This window comes from Lactuca sativa, chromosome 4 (assembly GCF_002870075.4).
Source record: "Lactuca sativa cultivar Salinas chromosome 4, Lsat_Salinas_v11, whole genome shotgun sequence".
Lineage (NCBI taxonomy): Eukaryota > Viridiplantae > Streptophyta > Magnoliopsida > Asterales > Asteraceae > Lactuca > Lactuca sativa.
The window spans coordinates 37383636-37407571 of NC_056626.2; the positions used below are offsets into that span (position 1 = coordinate 37383636).

At 41.7% G+C, this 23936-nt stretch overlaps 1 protein-coding gene across 1 annotated transcript; it reads left to right on the forward strand.

Annotated features, from left to right (window-relative positions):
• Window positions 1-17905: 17905 nt before the first annotated feature.
• On the forward strand, window positions 17906-18317 carry LOC111908986 (uncharacterized). The gene is made up of 2 exons (XM_023904780.1): window positions 17906-18055; window positions 18162-18317. The coding sequence occupies exons 1-2, from the start codon at window positions 17906-17908 to the stop codon at window positions 18315-18317; spliced, it is 306 nt and encodes a 101-aa protein (XP_023760548.1).
• Window positions 18318-23936: the final 5619 nt, after the last annotated feature.

Consider the following 23936-nt stretch of genomic DNA (forward strand, 5'->3'; position numbering starts at 1 on the left):
TTCATTTAGAGTTTGAAGCAATTGTTGTGTGATCTTGAAGGTTTTGAGGCAAAAGAGAAGTAGATCAAGAGGAAGGGAAGGAATCCAAGCATCTTTGTGCTCTCTCAGCAGTTCCTTTGAGGTATAACCCGTATTCCCCATGTTTCTAAGCTTATTACTTCATTTAAGTCATTCTTGAGCCAATCCCCAAGCTTGTATGTGCAATATAAGTTGTAATAAGTTGATTGGCCTCTAGATTTAGGCAAGATTGAGCTCCAGGAGCTCAGATCTGTTACCTTTATGGACCTATGTTGCTTGTTCACCCTAGATCTACCCTTTTGAGGCATTTTGAGCCCTAAATCCCTCATTGGTGAGTATCTACACGTAAAGTTTCCAACTTTACGTGTCATTCATGCTCTAGGAACCTAGATCTGTAAATGGCATGGACCAGATTCAAGCAGAATCGACCATATAGTAATTGCATGGTAACGACTCGGCGAGTCGGTTTGCGAGTCTCCGAGTTTGTCCCCTTTTCGTAGTGTCGAGTGAGCAGTGAGTCACGTGGTGTGACTCAGTGAATCGGAAGCTGAACTCATCTATGGAGGAACTCGGCGAGTCAATGCCCTGACTCGGCGAGTTCAAGGCAATCTCCTTAGATCAAGAACAGACTCGGCGAGCTGTTCATACAACTCGGCGAGTCTTAGCATAAGTGTTCTTCGGATGAAGATGAACTCGACGAGTTGTTCATACAACTCGGTGAGTAGGATGAAGGACTTGAATATCAGTTTAGAAGGAGAACTCGTCGAGTCGTCGCCTAACTCGACGAATAGTAACGGGATTCAGGACAATCGTTTGGGTAGGGACTCGGCGAGTTGGAAAGCCAACTTGGTGAGTCGGGTCAACTGAAAGTTGACTCTGACTTTGACTTAGGGCATGATCAGGAGTAAAATGGTCATTTTACCCAAAGGACAGTTAGCAGTGTTTGATTGAGAATGTTGTGGGAATTGCAGCCGGAGGATTTCCGGAGCAGCAGCAGCAGCAGTAGACAGTCAGTTCCCGATCAGATCATCAGCTACTTCGAGGTGAGTTACCTTCCAGTAGCGGTGGGCCTACGGCCACGAAGCCGGCCCACCAGTAGGAGTTGTATGTAGATGATTGTCTCCGTGATATGCATCTAGGGATTACTACTACCTGTGTTATGTTTATGTGCTAGTATGATATGATGCTATGTGCTAGTGACAGTAGGGGGGAGATAGTCCCTGAGGTATCCGGTCGGTAGGGCCGAATGGGTAGTTATACCCAACCATGTTAGATAGATCTGGTATTGTGATACATGTTATGTGGTAGTAGTGGATGGGAGGAATAGTTCCCCAGTATCCGGTCGAGAGGACCGAAGGGGGGCCAGCACCCAGATATGCTAGGCAATGTCCGGTCGAGAGGACCGAAGGGGAGGCCAGCACCCAGATATGCTAGGCAATACCCGGTCGAGAGGGCCGAAGGGGCAGGTCGGGCACCCAGATATGCCTGACAATATATGTATGTTATGAGATTATATGGTACGTGGTACAGTGGGGGAACTCACTAAGCTTCGTGCTTACGGTTTTCAGTTTTGGTTTCAGGTTCCTCCTTAGCTAGGGGAAAGGAGCCGGCGCGGTAGCAGCATGTCACACACACGCACTCTCTTGTTTCCGCAGTTACGAGTTTATTCTGGGATTGATACTCTGATATTTGATTGATCGAATGTTGTGGTTTTCAATTTGGTTTTCGATGTGAAATGGTTTAATAAAACAATGTTTTAACTATTAATGCTTTCATGTAATGTTTTATAACAAAAATTTTGGACGTGAAAATTGGGTCGTTACAAGTTGGTATCAGATCCCTGGTTTGAGGGATCCGGACACACCTTCGGGGGTGTCTGGACTCAAATCGAGGGATTAAAAGATTTTCTAAAAGAAAATGTTTTCAAAAATTGAGAAAGAGTTTTGAGAAAGAACGAAGTGTGTGATGTGCGCGACCGGCCGAGCTCAAGTAAGTATTCCCCAAAGTACCCATACAAGTTTATGTTATGTTTATCAGCTTTTGTAGAACAACATGCTAGAATAGGACTAAGGATCTAGGAGTGATGCCTTATGTGCCTGCTTTATGTGTTTCAGTTGTATGAGAATTGCATGCTAGATATTGAGTAGACAGTAAGTAGGATAGCCTGATTAGGTTATGCCTGATAGTATGAGTTTAGCACTTTATGCTAGCTCAGTTCCTGTAAGAGGATAGAGTTGATTGAGATTGTTACCCTTGTCTGAATGTTGCTTGCTTCGTGCTATGTGGGACTCTGAATAATGGGAGTTAGCCATTAGGCGAATACGTCACGTCGCATGTGATCAGGGTTGAATAATCTTAGAGTGCCGGATTTGATCCTACTGCGCAGCTCTCGTTTGAGTCCAACCGTTGTAGGGTCGAGTCGGGTACTCGAAGGATTATCTAAGCCTCATCACATGTGATGGTATTCGGGTAATGGCTAATTGGCATTACAAGGAGGCCTGCAGCAGTTGAGGACTGGATAGAGTAGAATCAGAGATTTTCCTAGGGCAAGCCTAGGATGAGTATAGCAGTGATCAGCAGTAGTGAAAGGGATCTGGTGGAGTCGAGGCATTCCTTGAAGAAGGTACGGATAGATGTGGAAGGTAGTATGGGCCCGTACTACTGAAAGCAGAGGATCCGTACCCGAACCAAGGAAGGCCAAGATAAGACCAGGGAACTTGTAAGTAGCAGTGATCCCTCAGGAAGTATCAATATCACTAATGATTGTATTATGTATTTCAGAATGGTGGTACTTCGATCGAGGCCGGTAGATGGCGGTTCAGGAGAGGGATCCGGACTACGCGAGTTCATCGCGTCAGAGATCACCCGAGGCATCCTTGAGTCGACCCCCATCCTCTTTGGGTCGATCAAGGAAGGGATCATTAAGTTGATGGAGGATCGCCTTCGGGCATTCAGGAGTGATATGGCATCTAGCTAGTCGGGATCTTGCACACTGTCCTTCAAGGACTTCAGGGGCAGTGGTGCGCTGGATTTCCATGGGGTGAAAGACCCCATTGCTGCCAGGCGATGGATTGCAAACATTGAGCCTCCACAGTTGACTAGCTTTTGGCCCGAGGGGTCGAAGGTGAGGTATGCAACAGGGTGTTTACGGGACCGAGCCCCGGATTGGTGGGTGTCAGTGGGTGACTCGTTGGGAGCCTCAGCTATCGAGGCTATGACCTGGTCGGACTTTGCGACCAGGTTCAGGGCAGAGTTTGCGCTGGCTGTTGAGCTTCAGCAGCTGGCCAGGGAGTTTCTAGACATGAGACAGACAACAGAGACTGTGGCGGAGATCACCGCCAAGTTCCGGGAGAGAGCTTTGTTGGTACCCCAGTATGCTGGTGACGAGGATATGAGGAGGACCCGTTATCATGACATGCTACGAGCTGACATCCGGGAGCATGTTAGCTTTTCGGCTTGCCCTACCCTGGACTCCATGATTGCCAGGGCGAGGGAGATGGAGATAGATTTGGAGCACATCCGGAAACGGAAGGCAGAAGAGGGTCAGTCAGGAGGGGCTTCGGGGAAGAAGCCCAAGGGATCAGATGCGGGGCCGAAAGGCCAGCAGGGACGGGGACGCTGCAGGAAATGCGGCAAGACGCACGAGGGAGCGTGCCGGTTGGGATCATCAGGCTGCTACAAGTGCGGCAAGCCTGGGCACTTTAGCAGGGATTGCACTGCTCCGACAACAGTTATTCAGACATCAGAGTTGTTGTGTTTCCATTGCAACCAGAGGGGCCACAAGAAGGCCAATTGCCCCCAATTGACAGTTTCAGCGTCGGTGAAGGCGCCAGCTCCAGCGACCCCATGGATCACGGATGGCCGGCAGGGCAAGGCAGAGGCTCCGGTGTTGAGGAGCCGAGCATTTCAGTTGACTTCCGAGGAGGCACACACCGCACCCGATGTGGTGACGGGTATGATTCTTTCCCTCTATCTTTTATTTTTATGATGTTATGATATTGATATGTGCTCCGTATGTATATATATGTTTTAGGATCGTTCCATGTGAACGGTCTCCCAGTTCAGGTGTTATTCGATTCCGGTGCATCCCGATCATTTGTGTCCCTTGCGCTTAGCAGGAAGTTTCCTAAGTCTTCGGGTATGTTGGATTGCCCTCTGGAGGTAGAGATTGCTGATGATCGATCGGTGCGAGCATCGATGGTGTTTCGGGATTGTGTATTGCGTCTATTCGAGGAGCGCTACTTAGTAGACCTGGTTCCCATTCCGCTGCGTGGGAACAAGGTGATTATTGGCATGGATTGGTTGAGCCCTAATGGGGCGGTGATAGATTGCGCGCAGCAGCTAGTGCGGGTCAGGACCCCAAGCGGGGGAGAGTTAGTGATTCATGGCGAGAAGCCGCAGTGTGGACCCGCAGTATGTTCAGCAGCAAGGGCGAGACGCTACCTTCAGCAGGGATGCGCAGGATATGTCGCGTATGTGATGGATACTCGAGAGGCGGGTAAGGCGACAGTGAGCGAGGTTCCGGTGGTTCGAGATTTTGCAGATTTTTTCCCGAAGGAGCTTCCTGGGATACCTCCGGAGCGACAGTTGGAGTTCCGGATTGACCTTGTTCCTGGTGCGGCTCCAATAGCCAAGACACCGTACCGGTTGGCTCCTCCTAAGATGCAGGAGTTGTCTACACATCTGTAGGAGCTGTTAGATAAGGGATTCATTCGACCAAGTAGTTCACCCTGGGGAGCCATGATTTTGTTCGTGAAGAAGAAGGACGGGTCGCATCGGATGTGTATAGATTACCGGGAGCTGAACAAGGTAACGGTGAACAACCGTTACCCGCTCCCGAGGATTGATGACCTCTTTGACCAGCTTCAGGGAGCATCTTGGTTCTCCAAGATTGATTTGCATTCGGGTTATCATCAGATGAGGGTCAGGGAGGAGGATACGCAGAAGACCGCGTTTCGGATGCGCTATGGCCACTATGAGTTTGTGGTGATGTCGTTTGGGCTCACCAATGCTCCTGCCGCGTTCATGGACCTCATGCACCGCGTATGCAGACCGATGCTGGATCGGTCTGTGATAGTCTTTATCGATGACATCTTGGTTTATTCCAAGACTCAGGAGGAGCATGAGGAGCATTTGAGAGAGGTGTTAGAGACCCTGAGGAGGGAGAGCTTGTATGCCAAGTTCTCCAAGTGTGAGTTTTGGTTGCACGAGGTGCAATTTCTCGGACACCTTGTCAACCAGAACGGGATTTTGGTCGATCCGGCCAAGGTCGAGACCGTGATGAGATGGGAGGTTTCGAAGTCTCCATCTGAGATTCGGAGTTTCCTGGGATTAGCAGGCTACTATCGGAGATTTATTCAGGATTTCTACAAGATAGCCGTACCCCTGACGCGGCTGACGAAGAAAGTCGTGGTCTTTCGGTGGGGACCCGAGCAGCAGGCTGCATTTGAGACGCTGAGATAGAGACTGTGCGAGGCGCCGATCTTAGCCCTGCCAGAGGGCGTAGAGGATTTTGTGGTATACTGCGACGCGTCCATTTCTGGGTTGGGCGCGGTACTGATGTAGAAGGGGCATGTCATTGCCTACGCTTCGAGGCAGCTCAAGCCTCACGAGGCGAACTACCCGACGCATGATTTAGAGTTGGGGGTGGTGGTTTTTGCCCTCAAGATTTAGCGGCATTACCTCTACGGGGTTCGATGTACCATCTACACGGACCACAAGAGTTTGAGGTACCTCATGGATCAGCCGAATCTGAATATGAGGCAGCGTCGGTGGTTGGACGTGGTAAAGGATTATGATTGCGAGATCCTCTACCACCCAGGAAAGGCCAATGTGGTGGCCGATGCGCTTAGCCGCAAGGCGGCGCCGATCAGGGACGTTTGCATAAGGATGACCGTGGTGACTCCCCTGTTGGAGCGAATTCGGGAGGCTCAACAAGAGGCTATCAAGGAGGAGCATCGGAAGAGCGAGCGTGTGGTGGGTTAGGCTTCCCCCTTTGATTATGATAGCCGATGACTATTGAGACTACACCGTAGGGTGTCGGTGCCGTATCACGGAGGCGTGTGCCAGATTTTGATGGAGGAAGCGCACAAGTACCGATTCTCTATTCATCCCGGGGCGACGAAGATGTATAGGGTTCTTCGTCTAGATTATTGGTGGCCCTGCATGAAGCGGGATGTGGCATGGTACGTTGAGCGCTGCTTGACCTGCAGGAAGGTCAAGGCCGAACATCAGAGGCCGCATGCCAAGATGCAGCCGTTGGATATTCCACTGTGGAAATGGGAAGATATCACGATGGATTTTATCACAAAGCTTCCCAGGACCGCGCGTGGAGTGGATTCGATTTGGGTCATCGTGGATCGATTGTCCAAGAGTGCTCACTTTATCCCGATTCAGGAGAGCATATCGGCCGAGAAATTCGCCGACATCTATATCAGGGAGATCGTAGTGCAGCACGGGGTGCCAGTATCGGTTATCTCAGACAGGGATGTGCGTTTTACTTCCAGATTTTGGAAGAGATTTCATGACGAGTTGGGCACTCGTTTGCATTTTAGCACCGCCTTTCACCCACAGACGGATGGTTAGAGTGAGCGGACCATCCAGACTCTGGAGGATATGTTGCGGGCGTGCGTGCTAGACTTCGGTGGTAGCTGGGATACCTATCTTCCCCTGGCCGAGTTCTCCTACAACAACAGCTATCACGCGAGTATCGACCGCCCTCCCTTCGAGATGTTGGACGGGCGGAGGTGCAGGACCCCGATATGCTGGGGTGAAGTTGGCCAGAGAGTCATGGAGAGCACCGAAGTGGTGCTCAAGACGACCGAGAGGATCCAGCAGGTTCGGAGCAGGCTTCAGACTGCTCAGAGTCGACAGAAGAGTTACGCCGACAAGCGTCAATCCGACTTGGAGTTCCAGGTCGGGGATATGGTTCTCCTGAAGGTGTCGCCTTGGAAAGGCGTCATACGATTCAGGAAGTGGGGCAAGTTAGGCCCAAGATTCATCGGACCGTTCAGGGTCGTAGCCCGGGTGGGCAAGGTGGCGTATAGGTTGGATCTGCCAGCCGAGCTCAGCCAGATCCACAGCACTTTCCATGTTTCTCAGCTGCGAAAGTGCCTAGTGGACGATTCAGCGGTTGTGCCGTTAGAGGACATTCAGGTTGATGACAGCCTGAATTACATTGAGCGCCCAGTCGCAATCCTCGACAGGAAGTCGAAGGATTTGAGGAACAAGAGGGTGGAGCTAGTGAAGGTGCAATGGAAACACCGCAAGGGTTCGGAATGGACTTGGGAGCCGGTGGACGAGATGATGGAGCATTACCCCGAGCTATTTCAGGATCGAGCAGCAGACTTCGAGGACGAAGTCTAAAATAAGCGGGGGAGATTTGTAGCACCTGGTTCCTGGTACGTAAATCCTATTTGAGTATTTCTCTTCTTTTAGCCTTGGACTCGGCGAGTCATAGGTCCGACTCGCCGAGTAGATGCGGGACCCGGGACACGTTTAAGTTGGCGACTCGGCGAGTCCATATCCTGGACTCGGCGAGTCACAGCTGTTGGATGAAACCCTAAGTTTCAGGGGTTTGCACCCTATTTAAACAACATATCTGCCCCAAGCCAGCCCCCATTCACCCCCCAGAGCTTCCAACCCTCGTTCTAAGTTGTTCATTTAGAGTTTGAAGCAATTGTTGTGTGATCTTGAAGGTTTTGAGGCAAAAGAGAAGTAGATCAAGAGGAAGGGAAGGAATCCAAGCATCTTTGTGCTCTCTCAGCAGTTCCTTTGAGGTATAACCCGTTTTCCCCATGTTTTTATGCTTATTACTTCATTTAAGTCATTCTTGAGCCAATCCCCAAGCTTGTATGTGCAATATAAGTTGTAATAAGTTGATTGGCCTCTAGATCTAGGCAAGATTGAGCTCCAGGAGCTCAGATCTATTACCTTTATGGACCTATGTTGCTTGTTCACCCTAGATCTACCCTTTTGAGGCATTTTGAGCCCTAAATCCCTCAATGGTGAGTATCTACACGTAAAGTTTCCAACTTTACGTGTCATTCATGCTCTAGGAACCTAGATCTGTAAATGGCATGGACCGGATTCAAGCAGAATCGACCATATAGTAATTGCATGGTAACGACTCGGCGAGTCGGTTTGCGAGTCTCCGAGTTTGTCCCCTTTTCGTAGTGTCGAGTGAGCAGTGAGTCACGTGGTGTGACTCAGTGAATCGGAAGCTGAACTCATCTATGGAGGGACTCGGCGAGTCAATGCCCTGACTCGGCGAGTTCAAGGCAATCTCCTTAGATCAAGAACAGACTCGGCGAGCTGTTCATACAACTCGGCGAGTCTTAGCATAAGTGTTCTTCGGATGAAGATGAACTCGACGAGTTGTTCATACAACTCGGTGAGTAGGATGAAGGACTTGAATATCAGTTTAGAAGGAGAACTCGTCGAGTCGTCGCCTAACTCGACGAATAGTAACGGGATTCAGGACAATCGTTTGGGTAGGGACTCGGCGAGTTGGAAAGCCAACTCGGCGAGTCGGGTCAACTGAAAGTTGACTCTGACTTTGACTTAGGGCATGATCAGGGGTAAAATGGTCATTTTACCCAAAGGACAGTTAGCAGTGTTTGATTGAGTATGTTGTGGGAATTGCAGCCGGAGGATTTCCGGAGCAGCAACAGCAACAGTAGACAGTCAGTTCCCGATCAGATCATCAGCTACTTCGAGGTGAGTTACCTTCCAGTAGCGGTGGGCCTACGGCCACGAAGCCGGCCCACCAGTAGGAGTTGTATGTAGATGATTGTCTCCGTGATATGCATCTAGGGATTACTACTACCTGTGTTATGTTTATGTGCTAGTATGATATGATGCTATGTGCTAGTGACAGTAGGGGGAGATAGTCCCTGAGGTATCCGGTCGGTAGGGCCGAAGGGGTAGTTATACCCAGCCATGTTAGATAGATCTGGTATTGTGATACATGTTATGTGGTAGTAGTGGATGGGAGGAATAGTTCCCCAGTATCCGGTCGAGAGGACCGAAGGGGGGGCCAGCACCCAGATATGCTAGGCAATGTCCGGTCGAGAGGACCGAAGGGGAGGCCAACACCTAGATATGCTAGGAAATACCCGGTCGAGAGGGCCGAAGGGGCAGGTCGGGCACCCAGATATGCCTGACAATATATATATATATGTTATGAGATTATATGGTATGTGGTACAGTGGGGGAACTCATTAAGCTTCATGCTTACGGTTTTTAGTTTTGGTTTCAGGTACCTCCTCAGCTAGGGGAAAGGAGCCGACGCGGTAGCAGCATGTCACACACACGCACTCTCATGTTTCCGCAGTTACGAGTTTATTTTGGGATTGATACTCTGATATTTGATTGATCGAATGTTGTGGTTTTCAATTTGGTTTTCGATGTGAAATGGTTTAATCAAACAATGTTTTAACTATTAATGCTTTCATGTAATGTTTTATAACGAAAATTTTGGACGTCAAAATTGGGTCGTTACACTTAAGTTTAATTAATCACTTTTAGTCACAAAACTAATTACCATTTAATTATTGACTAATATTAATTAAACAATATGATTTCTCCTTTAATATATTATTCTCATAATATATTAATAAATCATATTTAATCCTTTCTCTCCATAATTCATCCTATCAAGTTGCTTTGGTGAAGGCAACCCAAAAGGACCATGCACCATCGGGTCAAGTGCATACCAAAATAGTTATGGACTTAGACACTAATCCAACAGTCTCTCACTTGGATAAGTCTAATAACTATTATGCATATGACTTTAGATCCTGATCTGCAATCGTAGCTTTCTAAAGCCGCTGTCAACTCTGATCCTATCAGATACGCGTGTCCTTTAGATAAGGGATCATATATTCCTCCATTCTAGATATCGTATAAGACATGATTTCAAATCATTCTCTTTGTACTATTTCTCGATTCCCGATTTATGACGACTGACTAATTGAACAGATCAAATTAGCCCTAGCCCGACCGAGCATTTACGTTTGTCATCACTAAATCATTGAGGGGCCCAAAGATATCGCTTTTATCCTACCTTGGATAAAAGGAGCGGATAAACTTTGATACAATGCTTGCTTGCAGTTACTCACCGAATCACACACAACAATATGTTTTATAACACCAAGTTACTAGTGCGTTTAAATATTATCAATGTGCAACCGATTTGCAAGATACAGCTCACACATCTCGGTTTCAAGAATATAAGATGGTATCGTCTCACCAATCACTCGTGATACAATTCATGGAGTGATCCAAGTGAGCATGGGTTTAATCCAATGCTCAAATCATATTCATAAGCACTCATGAATGTTGCAGCAAATATTTGCTTATGTCTAATACTCTTTTAGACAATCCACACACCAATTCACGACAGTCTTCATTCATATCTACTTCCAACATATGAACGACTGTGGTCCGTTCGAATAATTCGATTATTCTTAATAAATTTAATTATTCTGGAAGTCAAAACATGCAAATGTGAAACACAAGAATAATACTAATCCCATATGGCCTCAAACCTTTGAGTATAAATAAAACTCCTTTTATTTATCACCATATTGATTACTCATTATTTGTCGTTTCGGGTAATCAACTTCTTACTTGAATTATTACACTTGTCCCATGCTCCTAGGATGCACACAATGTTTACCTATGGTTCTTACTTTGTGAAATAGATCAAATTGAGCACATTTCCAATCATTCTCATTTCACACCTCCAAATCCTTCTTCATAAGTGTAAGAATATCAAATTCTTGCCACTTATAGAATATGTTAGATTCTAACATTTTATGCAATGATCCTTTCGCAATGTCACTGCACCGAAGTCACAAAGACTATTTCCAATGATATTACAAAGTTCTCTATTGGAGATTGTTACACGACAATTCCTTAGATATGATGTCTCTCACTCAAAGTACATTCCTTTGAACATCCTTTGCATAAGAGTTTCTAATCTAGACATAGATTTTCAATATTCAATTCTCAATATGGACACGCTTCCATATTTTTGCATATGACAACTCATTCTTAATAGAATCTTATCTATTCGTAATAAAGTCGATATGGTCCATCCAATATGGAAACATTTCCATATTTTCCATATGAAAAATCATCCTTAATAGAATCTTTTCTATTCATAATAATGTCGATATGGTCCATTCAATACCATGCTTCCAACTACTCACAAGCAACCAATCCTCGGCGAACTTTGGATTGTCCTATGATAGTTGTTTAATTTTATTAGTCAAAGCCGATTCTTGTCCTTTTTCCCTCTAAATGCGCTAGACATTTGGAAAATTTTAGAATGGTCAAACATTAAAGCATTTGCAATCGATCCTATACCTGAAGCGTATGGGACACGATGCATAATGTTTTATTTGCTATGTTCTCAAAATTCGAATTGTGAAGAGGAATGTCGTAATCATAATCGAAATTTTAAGAACACACTATGTACCTTTGACTAAATTTATTAACATTTCTTAACCTAAGCCTTTAGATTTGAAATGAAGCATAATATTCTCTCCCTTAATTATAGCAAAACAACTTTACAACCCTTACGACTTTGCAAGGTATAACTTTTGTTTTCTATAATTAATATTGCCAACTTTCAATACATGCCTTAATAATCATACAATCATAACATTTATGCTCCCACTATCATGATGATTATTATAAACAATACACTTATGCTCCCACTAGCTTCGACATGTATTCATAAACATCTTAACTTTCAGAAAAACAATACCTATTGAATTTCTTAAGTCCTTGTTTCTAATACTTAGTGCTTTGATAATCTTTTATCAAGGCTTCTTGAACTTATACACCTTTTCCTTAGATAGTTCATATGTGTGTCTAAACAACTAAGACTAATTGCCAAACCTCACAATTCAAATTATGGAAAGGGATACCGTAACCATAATCGAATTCGAGAATGCAATTTTACAATCACTATCTTCTTAAAATCTTTCTTAGTGAAAGCATTTCCTCACAATCATTTTCTAGAAGGAGGAGATCTTATGACACTTAGATTTAAACGGTGTATGTGTTCCTATCCATGTGAATTTGTTAAAACCAAAGTTTACGACAAATTCAAACTCATATGGACCGAACTTTCTTAATCTTGATTTCTTGCCTTATGGTAGCACAGCTGCCCACCATGTCTTCCAAGTAGTTAAGCAACTCACCCTTTCCTATCAATGTACCTTTCATTGATTAAGGTACCTTGCCTTTTATGCGTTCAAAATGAGAACTCATAGAACTCACATGCATAATTATATCAATTGGAACAGCACAGAACCAAAATAATGTCAACACGATAGGTTGTAAACCTCAACTTGTGTGCTAGTGATGATCGATAAGGTCTATTTGATTTGTTCTTGAAACCTTTCAAGATCATTAAGACTCCCACTGACTCCTTGACATATAAGATTCTCTTGTCAATAAACATTTCTTGACAAACAAATATTCAAGAGTTAGTGTAGTTTTTTATCAAAACACTTCATAAATTGGTCCTAGTTGGTCTTTGTCTTATCCAAGACATCACAACTTTCCACATTTGATGAATGTTATAAACCTTTTTAATACTTGTCACTCATTATCACAATCTTAACTTTAAGACTTGTTATTGGATCGATGTACGATTGAATTCTTGATTTAACCATTTCTCCAATCCTTGATTCCTCTTCTTAAACATACAATTGTACTAAGACTCACTTAGAGGATCAATTGAGATATGGTTCTTAATCATTAAGACCTATCATAAAGCATAAAAGCTACTCTCCCTTCTTCTTAGAATGGAGAAACTTTTATCTTTCTGCCTACATGATTCTTCTTATTCGTTTTGCTATTGATTTAAACTTTTTCAATCAATTCATAATTATACTTAATCTTGTAAGTATAATCATATTTACTAAACCTTTAGTAAATCATGACGAATATCATTGTTACTCTTATGGTGGATTTGATTAACACGCAACTTTGTGTGCTCGATCTCCTAGTCCTTCACTTGACACTTTGTCAATGAATCAGTCTAATTTCCAAATATGAAATTTCTCATTCATCGTGTAACCAAGTTGCATGATTCCAAGTTTCTGTCCAATTGAAACTTGGGCGATGAGAAACTCTCCCTATTTGGTAAATTCTCGACTTTCCATAAATAACATAATAAGAACCAAATCTATTAATGCTAATAATAGAAACATTCAAACACCAATTTTTCATATACGCCATTGCAAGGTTAAATAAATAATATAAATAATACATCTTTCTTAGCAATCTAATTCTAACTCTAAGTAGTAGCTCAAGAATCTAATCTTCGAGAAATGCGATCGAAATCCATTCCTTCACGGTTAGATTCTGCTCACTTCTTCCCTTAAGCTTCCTTTCTTTTCTTCGATCCTACAAAACATCAATTGCAATCTTATCACATTATGTATTAAGAATCTAGAATAGAAGCTTAAGAGAGTTAGTTAATGGATTTTACCTATATTAGAGCCATACGTTTCGACTCTCCCATCTCTTAGATCTCTTAGGTAAATGGGGCAGCTTCGTCTCCAATGCCCTCTCTCTTGGCAATAAAAGCAAATCGACTCTTTTGGAACCGCACATGGAACTACTTCAGACATTGCCTTTCTCTTATGATCAAACTTTTCGATCATAGCATGTTTTTCGTTGCCATTGTCCATATCCATAGAGGTCTTGAAGGCAGATTCACCAATCAACTTTGCTTTTCTATTGCGCCAAACCATTGCTGATTCAACAGCAATAAGCATATAGGTGAGATCTATAAGGGTTACGTCGTGGTTTATCATATAGTACTCTCTTACGAACTCACTATATGAGTTAGAAAGTGACTGAAGAACCCTATCAACAGCCATCTCCTCATAGACAACGAATCCAATTATTCTTAACCTATCAATGTGTGACTTCATCCCTAGGACGTGTGCACACACCGACTTTCCTTCTTTATGTTTACTTGCCAAAAGGGCTTGAGTGATCTTGAACTTTTCAAGCCTTCGAACTTGTGGGTTAGGGAGAATAATTGGAGGAGGAGGAGGAAGTGAAGTATGATCTCTTGTTCCTCGATTGAATCGTGGAATATCATCTTCATGTGGAATGATTGTTCCACGGGATTTGAGAAGACCATAGTTGACAAACTTTGACATCTACAAAACGAGAGAAAACGAATTCAAGTTAGTTGATAGATTGAGTCCTTAGTAAATCACCCAAATGAAATACTAAGGCTAGGACCCAACACAATATTCTACAACTTGGGAGAGGGATGTCGTAACCCAAATTGCAGAACATTTGAAGGTAAGTGAATGATGATTCACTAATTTCCACCATGAAAAACAAAAAGGAAATTTAAGTTTTAAATCTATGAAAACTCCTAGATCCTATGAGATTCATTGAACATTTCAATGGCATGTTTAAATCTTGATATGCCCCTCTTGTTTGTGACTGGGATGCCGAGGATCACAAAGTGGGTGTGAATAACCATGCAAACTTACATGGTGCCCTCACATGTTACAGTCACCTATTCGATGTGCCGGTAAAGCACACATGCTCCACCGAACTATGAAAAACATTGAGTCACCCTTTGCTACCTTTTCTTAGAACCATTTAGTGTGCCGGTAAACCACACACGCTCCACTAACGTCTTTACAAGGGCACAAAGTGTAATTTCATGGAATTGCATCAATTCACTTTTGCCTAAGTAACTAAGGTTGGGAATTTTATAAAAACATTTAGTTACTTTAATAATTCATTATACTTATAATGGAAGGTTTCGTCCTATCCTACCCGTTCGGCTAACAACCCTCCACTAGTCAAGAGTGTAGTGGGTAAGAGTGGATACCCATTCAATCGCCATTTTATAGGCAATTTCCTTAAACACCCCTTATAAACCAGCTTCGTGAATGAGGCCTACTAACGGTAAGACTGAGTTTTACTCATACATATATATAATGTTAGACTTTTAATGTTATATTTATAGTATAGGGTGTATTTTACACTTTTAAAATACTAGGTGGTTTAATTTAACAATTATACTTATAATTCAATTAAATTGTTAACCTAAACTTTTATGGATTTATTAAACCTCTTTTAATTATACACCTTAATTAATTAATAAAACCTTAAGGGTGCGATTTAAACTTTTTCAAAACAATACTACGGTTTTAGAATTTAACAATCCTAATTAAACTTTTAATCAACTTTTAAATTCCAAAACTTGAGGGCAAGTTTTGAAACATATCAAAACATTTGGGTTTAGAATTTATATATACATCAAAATTAAACTATTAATCCAAAAATTTTAATTCCAAAACTTGAGGGCAAGTTTTGAAACCTTTTTCAAAACATTAGGGTTTCAACTATTTAAATTTCAAAAACAACAAAACTTTTGAGGTCAAATTTAAACTATAAAACCTAAAGGGGAAAATATGAAACATTTCATAACACAAGGATCAAATAACAAATAATCTAAATTAACAATTAATCACATAATTATCCATATTTGATTTATTTAATGATTTCTTGCAAAACAATTTATCAATTTAATCAAAATAATTAATCAATTATCACATAAGGAAACAAATATTTTATTAATTGATAAATATCCTCAATTAGATCAAGAATATAGTCATATACATCAAAAAATCGGATTTATATTGATCTAATATGATAAGGCAACTATCGTTAAGCAAAAACAACAAGAAATCCCGGTTTACCCTCCATCTGACCAGCCGACTCGCCGAGTCAGGCATAGACTCGTCGAGTCAGCATGGAATCAGCGAGTTCATCTATGGAATCAGTGAGCCCAGCCTCCAGAACCACAAAAATCGAATTTTTCAATCATATAATGCATCAATACAATAGAAACCAATCTAGGCTCTGATACCACTGATGGGTTTTGGTACTAAGAACATCCTATGTGTTCATACAAACCTTAATGCTTGGATCTAGGTTTCTCTATTGTACATGCAAGTTATCCAAGACTATAAACCCTAATTCTAGCATTCAAGTAATCATATTAACATGAGAATAGGTTTAAGATGTTACCTTGATTGTTATGTAGCAATAACAATCCCAAATCTCCTTGTATTGACTTTAGAAAGCTTAGAGTCACAATTGTCACTCCTCTAATGGTTCACAAATACCATAAGCAAGAAGATGAAGAGGAGAGAGGATGGAGGCTACCCAAAAACGTCTACAAACCCTAGAGGAGTCTTATCCATGTTTTTGGTCCTTAAGGGGTCTATATATAGTGAGGCTATTAGGGTTATCTAACAAGGAAACCCTAATTTGGATGCTTAAGCCCTAAGCAACCCATGGATCTCTTTCCTTAAGAACTTGGACGATTTCCTTATGGGCTTCCCCATAGAATTCGTCCATTCCTTATTTAAAGGCAATCCATGGCCCAAATTGCAATTATCTTATAATTACAATTCCAGTCCCTTAAGTTTAATTAATCTCTTTTAGTCACAAAACTAATTACCAATTAATTATTGACTAATATTAATTAAACAATATGATTTCTCCTTTAATATATTATTCTCATAATATATTAATAAATCATATTTAATCCTTTCTCTCCATAATTCATCCTATCAAGTTGCTTTGGTGAAGGCAACCCAAAAGGACCATGCACCATCGGGTCAAGTACATACAAAAATAGTTATGGACTTAGACACTAATCCAACACATATGTGATTAAACACATGTAATTACATGTGATTATATGTATCTAATCACATGGAATTCATGTGGAAAATATTCAATATCACGTTCTCGATTTAGTTGTTGTTCTTGTGTATTTAATTACATGAGATTTTATGTACCTAATTAGATATGATATATATCGACATTATTAATTTTTGCATTCTCGTTCAATAGTTGTTCTTTTATATTTAGTCACATACAATTTCTGTACACAAGATTCATATTTGCATTTTTGATTCAATAGTTTTTCTTTTTCCACATTAATCATATGTGGTTGAATATATACAATCACATATGATTTAATACTTAAGAAAAAATATTGAATCAAAAATGTGAAAACAAATATTATCAATATAAATCATATGTGATTTGATACATATAATCACATGTGATTAAGTACATGAGTACAACTATTGAATTGAGAAAGAAATAATAAATCTTGTCCACATAAATCATATACGATTAGCTGCATATAATCACATGTGATTATATGTATTAAATCACATATGATATATGTGGGCAATATTCATTTTTGTGTTTTTAATTAAATAGTTGGTCTCATGTATTTAATCACATATAATTTTTATGAAAAAGTTTTGTTTTCACGTTTTTAATTCAATAAATCATATTTGATGAAATATATATAATCACATGTAACTATATACATGAGAATAACTATTGAATCAAGAATATTAAAACAAATTTATGTCCACACTAATCATATGTGATTAAATACTTATAATCACATGTGATTAAATATATGAGAAAAACTATTGAAACAAAAACTCAAAAATGAATATCGTTCATATAAATCATATAATCACATGTGATTGTATGTATCTAATCACATATGATTAAGTTAACGAAAAATAATTATTGAATCGAGAACGCAATAATGATATATGTGATTATATCTAATCACATTTGATTAAATATATCTAATCACATGTGATTATATATATCTAATCATATGATTTATACGGACAAAAAAGAATATTGTCGATATAAATCATATGTGATTAAATACAAATAATCACTTGTGATTATATAAACATAATCACGGGTGGTGGTGATGGGTGGTAGTGGTGTGTAGTGATGTTTGGTGGGGTTGGTGGTGAAGGCTGTTGGGGGTTACATGTGGGGTGGAAATTATAATGGGTGGCAGGTGGTGGTGGCGAGCAGTGGTGATGGGTGGTGGAGACAGGTGAGGGTGATAGGAAATGGTGATGGGTGGTGGGTGGTGGTGAGGTTGGTGATGGTGTATGGTGGTTTTGGTGGGCGATGGGTAGGGTGTTGGTGGCGGGTGGTTCTGATCGGTGGTAAAGGTAAGTGGTGGTGATGGGTGGTGGTCGGTGGTTTTGGTGGATAGTGGGTGGAGGTGATGTTGGCAGATGGTGGTGATGGGTGGTGGTGGTGGTGGTGGAGTTGGGTGGTGGTTATGGGTGGTGGAGGCGAGTAGAGGTGAAGAGTGGTGGTGGCGAATGGTGGTGATGGGTGGTGATTGGTGGTTGGTGGTAATGACAGGTGGTGGTTGTAATGGTGGGTAATAGTGATGGGTGGTGTAGATGGGTGGGTGGTGGTGATGGTTGTTTGTAATAACCCGTTATTTCAGGTCAATGTAATGATTAAAAGTCAAATATTGTAATCTTTTTGTGAAGTAATAAAAAAATAGCATAAAAAATGAAATGTTCAAAAAGCTCAGTTTGAGTATACTAAGTGGTAGATATCGTAACAGGGTTTCCAAAAATATAAAGAACACTAATATCCGAGTTATAACGAAGAAGTTATGACCAATCGAAGATTCGCGACAATACCGGTAAAACACTGTTAAGCAGAAAACGCGAAATTCCAATAAAATGCTTTTTAACCTTAGGTGTCTAAATGAAAGTCGTAGATATCCCAAAACTGTAAACATACATAAAAAGAACACCCAAATTTGACTTCATATGAGGAAGTTATGAATTTTCGAAGTTTCGGACATAACGGTAGACAGATAAAAACTTGAAATAGAGATCGAGTGACTTTTAGCCAACGCGAACTAAACAAGAATCGAAGATCTCGTCAATGGTAATACAACGGTAAAAAGACTGACGAAAACGGGCATCGGATGAAGAAGTTATGGATTTTTAACGGACTTTTCCAGTCCCGACCTGTTAAAAATATATTAATAAAAATAAAGTCAGAGTTAGCCAACGATGTCTAAACGAGAGTTGTAGATCATTTTCTCACCTATGTGTGGATATAAAGAACGTCGAAATCGGAGCTCGTACGCAAAAGTTACGGATTTTACAAGTCTGGGGCACAAAATTTGTGGCTGGTCCAAGAAGGAATGCCCTGCGTTCCCTAAAGGAACACCCTGCGTTCTTCGACCAGAACCATCCCATCCTCCATCAGAGGAAAATACGTAAGCGTTGACCTTACAGGGACAACGCGTTGCGTTCCCTAAATGAACGCTCTGCTTTCGTTAGTGCCCCCAGCACTATAAAAAGGAGGTTAGGGCTTCGGGTTTTGTGGCTTCTCTCTCAACTCCTTCACCCTTAAATGCCTCTCTAGCCCCTCTAAGCTACCTTAAAGGCCCAATATTACCGCTAGCTCACGAAGAAAGTCCCGATGCCCCCGAGATTCCCGAGAAATCGACTTTCTCCAGTCGAAGTACTGCTCGAGTTTAGTCTCGCCTTCTTCAAGCTACCACTTCTACTAAGTGAGTTCATACCCCAATCACTACATTTTTAAATACTTTTTTAAATGCTTTTAGGGGGGGGGGGGGGGGGATACAAGTAAACACATGACTAAAATCGTGTGAAACACAATTCTCTTGTTGTACTTTTCATGCTATTGTTATAACTATCGTAGGAAGTTTTTGACATACAAAGCATCTCACAATGAAACTTTACTCTATTAAGATACATTATGTTTTATAAATAAAAATATGTTTTATTTGTAAGCATACATATTACATCAAATCTTAGATGACATACTCATCTATTCAAAAAGTAAAGAAGAACATGGTCAGCACCTGAGACAAGTCTTAGAGACACTAAGAACTGAGAAGCTTTACGCGAAATTCTCAAAATGCGAGTTTTGGATTAGGAAGGTGGACTTCCTAGGTCATGTGGTCAGCGAAGAGGGAATCCACGTGGACCCTTCCAAGATCAAGGCTATCCAGAATTGGTCTGCACCAACAACGCCAACCAAAATTCGCCAATTTCTAGGCCTTGCTGGCTTTTACCGCAGCTTCATACAGAACTTCTCCAGCATTGCAAAACCTCTTACCTTCGTGACTCAGAAGGGTGTAACCTACAACTGGGGGGAAAACAAGATACTGCATTCCAAACCTTGAAGCAAGCCCTGTGCTGTGCACCCATGTTGTCTCTTCCAGAGGGGACAAAAGACTTTGTAGTATACTGCGATGTATCCAAACAAGGGCTGGGTTGTGTGCTAATCCAATGAGGAAAGGTTATTGCATATGCCTCAAGGAAACTAAAAACGCATGAGGTCAAATACACCACTCACGACTTAGAACTTGGAGCAGTGGTGTTCGCCCTAAAAATCTGGAGGCACTACCTATACGGTACAAAGTGCACCATCTTCACAGACCACAAGAGCCTTCAACACATATTCGATTAGAAGGAGCTCAATATGAGGCAAAGGCGTTGGGTTGAGTTACTCAACAACTACGAATGTGAGATTTGTTATCATCTGGGAAAAGCCAATGTGGTGGCAGATTCCCTTAGTCGTAAGGAGTACTCTGGTCGAAGAGTGAATTCATTAACCATGACGATCCATTAACACTTGTCAACACAAATCAAGGAAGCTCAACTGGAAGCCTTGAAACCCGAAAACCTGACAGGTGAAGCACATAGAGGGATGGACAAGAATTTTGAGATCAAGAGTGACGGATTTCGTTACCTCATGAACCGAATCTAGACACCGAAGTTCGGTGGGTTCAGAGAGATAGTTATGAACGAAGCACACAAGACCCGATACTCCATGCACCCAGGTTCATATAAGATGTATCTGGATCTCAAACAACTCTACGGGTGGCCAAAAATGAAAGAAGAAATTGCTACCTATATGGGCAAGTGCTTGACTTGTGCCAAGGTCAAGCTAGAACATCAAAAGCCCTCAGGTTTACTCCATCAGCCTGAAATATCTAAGTGGAAGTAGGAGTAGATTTCCATGGATTTCATAACAAAATATGCCCACTTCTTGCCAATCAAAGAGACCGATAAGATGGAGAAACTAACAAGAACCTACATCTGAGAGACCGTGCGACTTCATGGAGTGCCAATATCTATCATCTCGGACAGAGGCAGTAGATTCACTTCAAGGTTCTGGAAAACGCTACAGAAGGCCTTAGGTACTAAGCTAGATATAAGTACAACCTATCACCCACAAACTGACGGGAAGAGTAATAGAACGATCCAAACCTTAGAAGTCATGTTGCGAGCATGTGTAATCGACTTTGGTAAAGCATGGGACATCCACTTACCATTGGTTGAGTTCTCTTATAACAACAGTTATCACACTAGCATCTAGACTGCTCCATTCGAAGCCCTTTACGGCCGCAAGTGCAGATCACCTCTATGCTGGGCGGAAGTGTTCGACACACCAATTGGCGAGAGGTCTAGTCCCTGATAGCACTCTCACTGGTCCGGAAATCATTAGGGAAACGACTGAAAAGATCGTTCAAATTCGAGAGCGACTGAAAGCCTCAAGAGATAGACAAAAGAGCCATGCCGACAAAAGATGAAAACCCTTGGAATGTCAGGTTAGTGACCGCGTTCTACTGAAGGTCTCACCCTGGAAGGGCATGATACGCTTTGGGAAGCGTGGAAAACTAAACCCAAGGTACATTGGACCCTTTGAAATTACTGCAAGGTTTGGTCCAGTAGCTTATAGACATCAGCTTCCAATTGAACTTAACAACGTACATCATGTGTTTCACGTGTCTAATCTGAAAAAGTGTCTATCTGATGAAACTCTCGTGATTCCACTCGAGGAGATCGAATTGAATGAAAATATTAACTTCGTGGAAGAACCCGTTGAGATCATGGATAGGGAAATCAAGCGAACAAAGTAGAGTCGCATACCAATAGTGAAGGTTCGCTAGAATGCTAAGCGGGGACCTAAATTCACTTGGGAGCGAGAAGATCAGATGAAACAAAAGTACCCACATCTTTTCCCTAGTCCATAGACAATTACTTTGTAAATAATTTCGGGACGAAATTCCCTCTAACCGGGGATTGATGTAACAACCCGTTATTTCATGTCAATGTAATGACTAAAAGTCAAATATTGTAATCTTTTTGTGAAGTAACACAAAAATAGCGTCAAATCTAAAATGCTCAAAAAGCTCAGTTTGAGTATACTAGGTGGTAGATATTGTAACAAGGTTTCCAAAAATATAAAGAACACTAAAATCCGAGTTATAATGAAGAAGTCATGACCAATCAAAGATCTGCGACAATACCGGTAAAACACTGTTAAGCAGAAAACGCAAAATTCCAATAAAATGCTTTTTAACCTTAGGTATCCAAATGAAAGTCATAGATATCCCAAAACCGTAAACATACATAAAAAGAACGCCCAAATCTGACTTCATATGAGGAAGTTATGAGTTTTCGAAGTTTCGGACATAACGGTAAACACCTAAAAACTTGAAATAGAGATCAAATGACTTTTAGCCAATGCGACCTAAACGAGAATCAAAGATCTCATCAATGGTAATACAACGATAAAAAGTCTGACGAAAACGGACATCGGATGAAGAAGTTATGGATTTTTAACGGACTTTTCCAGTCCCGGCCTGTTAAAATATATTTATAAAAATCAAGTCAGAATTAGCCGAAGGACTCTAAACAAGAGTTTTAGAGCATTTTCTCACCTATGTGTGGATATAAAGAACATCGAAATTGGAGCTCGTACGTGAAAGTTATGGATTTTACAAGTTCGGGGCACAAAATCCAAGGCTGGTGCAAGAAGGAACGCTCTGCGTTCTTCAACCAGAACCATCCCATCGTCCATCAGAGGAAAATACGTAAGCGCTAACCTCACAGGGGGAATGCGTTGCGTTCCCTAAAGGAACGCCCTGCGTTCGTGAGTGCCCCCAACACTATAAAAAGGAGGCTAGGGCTCCGGGTTTTGTGGCTTCTCTCTCAACTCCTTCACCCTTAAAAGCCTCTCTATCCCCTCTAATCTACCTTAAATCCCCGGTATTACCGCTAGCTCACGACGCAAGTCCCGATGCCCCCGAGATTCTCGAGAAATTGACTTTCTCCAGTCAAAGTAATGCTCGAGTTTAGTCTCGCCTTCTTCAAGCTACCACTTCTAACAAGTGAGTTCATACCCCTATCACTACATTTTTAAATGCTTTTAAGGGGGGGGGGGGAATACAAGTAAACACATGACTAAAATCGTGTGAAACACAATTTTCTTGCTGTACTTTTCATGCTATTGTTATAACTATCATAGGAAGTTATTAACATACAAAACATCTCACAATGCAACTTTACTCTATTAAGATACATTACATTTTATAAATAGAAATATGTTTTATTTGTAAACATGCATATTACATCAAATCAAGGGTAACCATTTCAACTATAACACTATGTATTTTACAAGTAAATACAACTCGTTATTTTGCCTTTGTTCATACTATACAAAGAGTAATCATTTCAGAAAAAAGCACATTTTCATGAATACGTGACTTAATTGGTAATTCGTGAGTCATTCATCTTCATTATACCTATCAGGGTACCGCTAGAAAACCTTGTTTTATAACCAGAGTCTCCCGTCTGGAGAACATGATAAATGTGTATAGATCTATACAGGACTGATGATCTCGCACCCTGACTGTTAGCTATAGTCCTCGGGGTGACAAGTGTCATATCATTTCGACTTTTGAAGAACATCGCTCAAACAAACCCATCATAGTACGGTTATGAAAACTCACTGGATAGATAATTATTATGGTATTATGTTTTCACGGTAGTCGATGGTGATGGATGGTGGTGGTGATGGGTCATGGTGGCGAGTAGTGGTGATGGGTGGTGGCTGATGGTTGTGATAGTGGCTGGTGGTGTTCATAATGGTGGGTAGTGGCTAGGTGGTAGTGATGGGTGGTAGAGGTCACTGGGTGGTGGGTGGGGGTGATGGTAGCG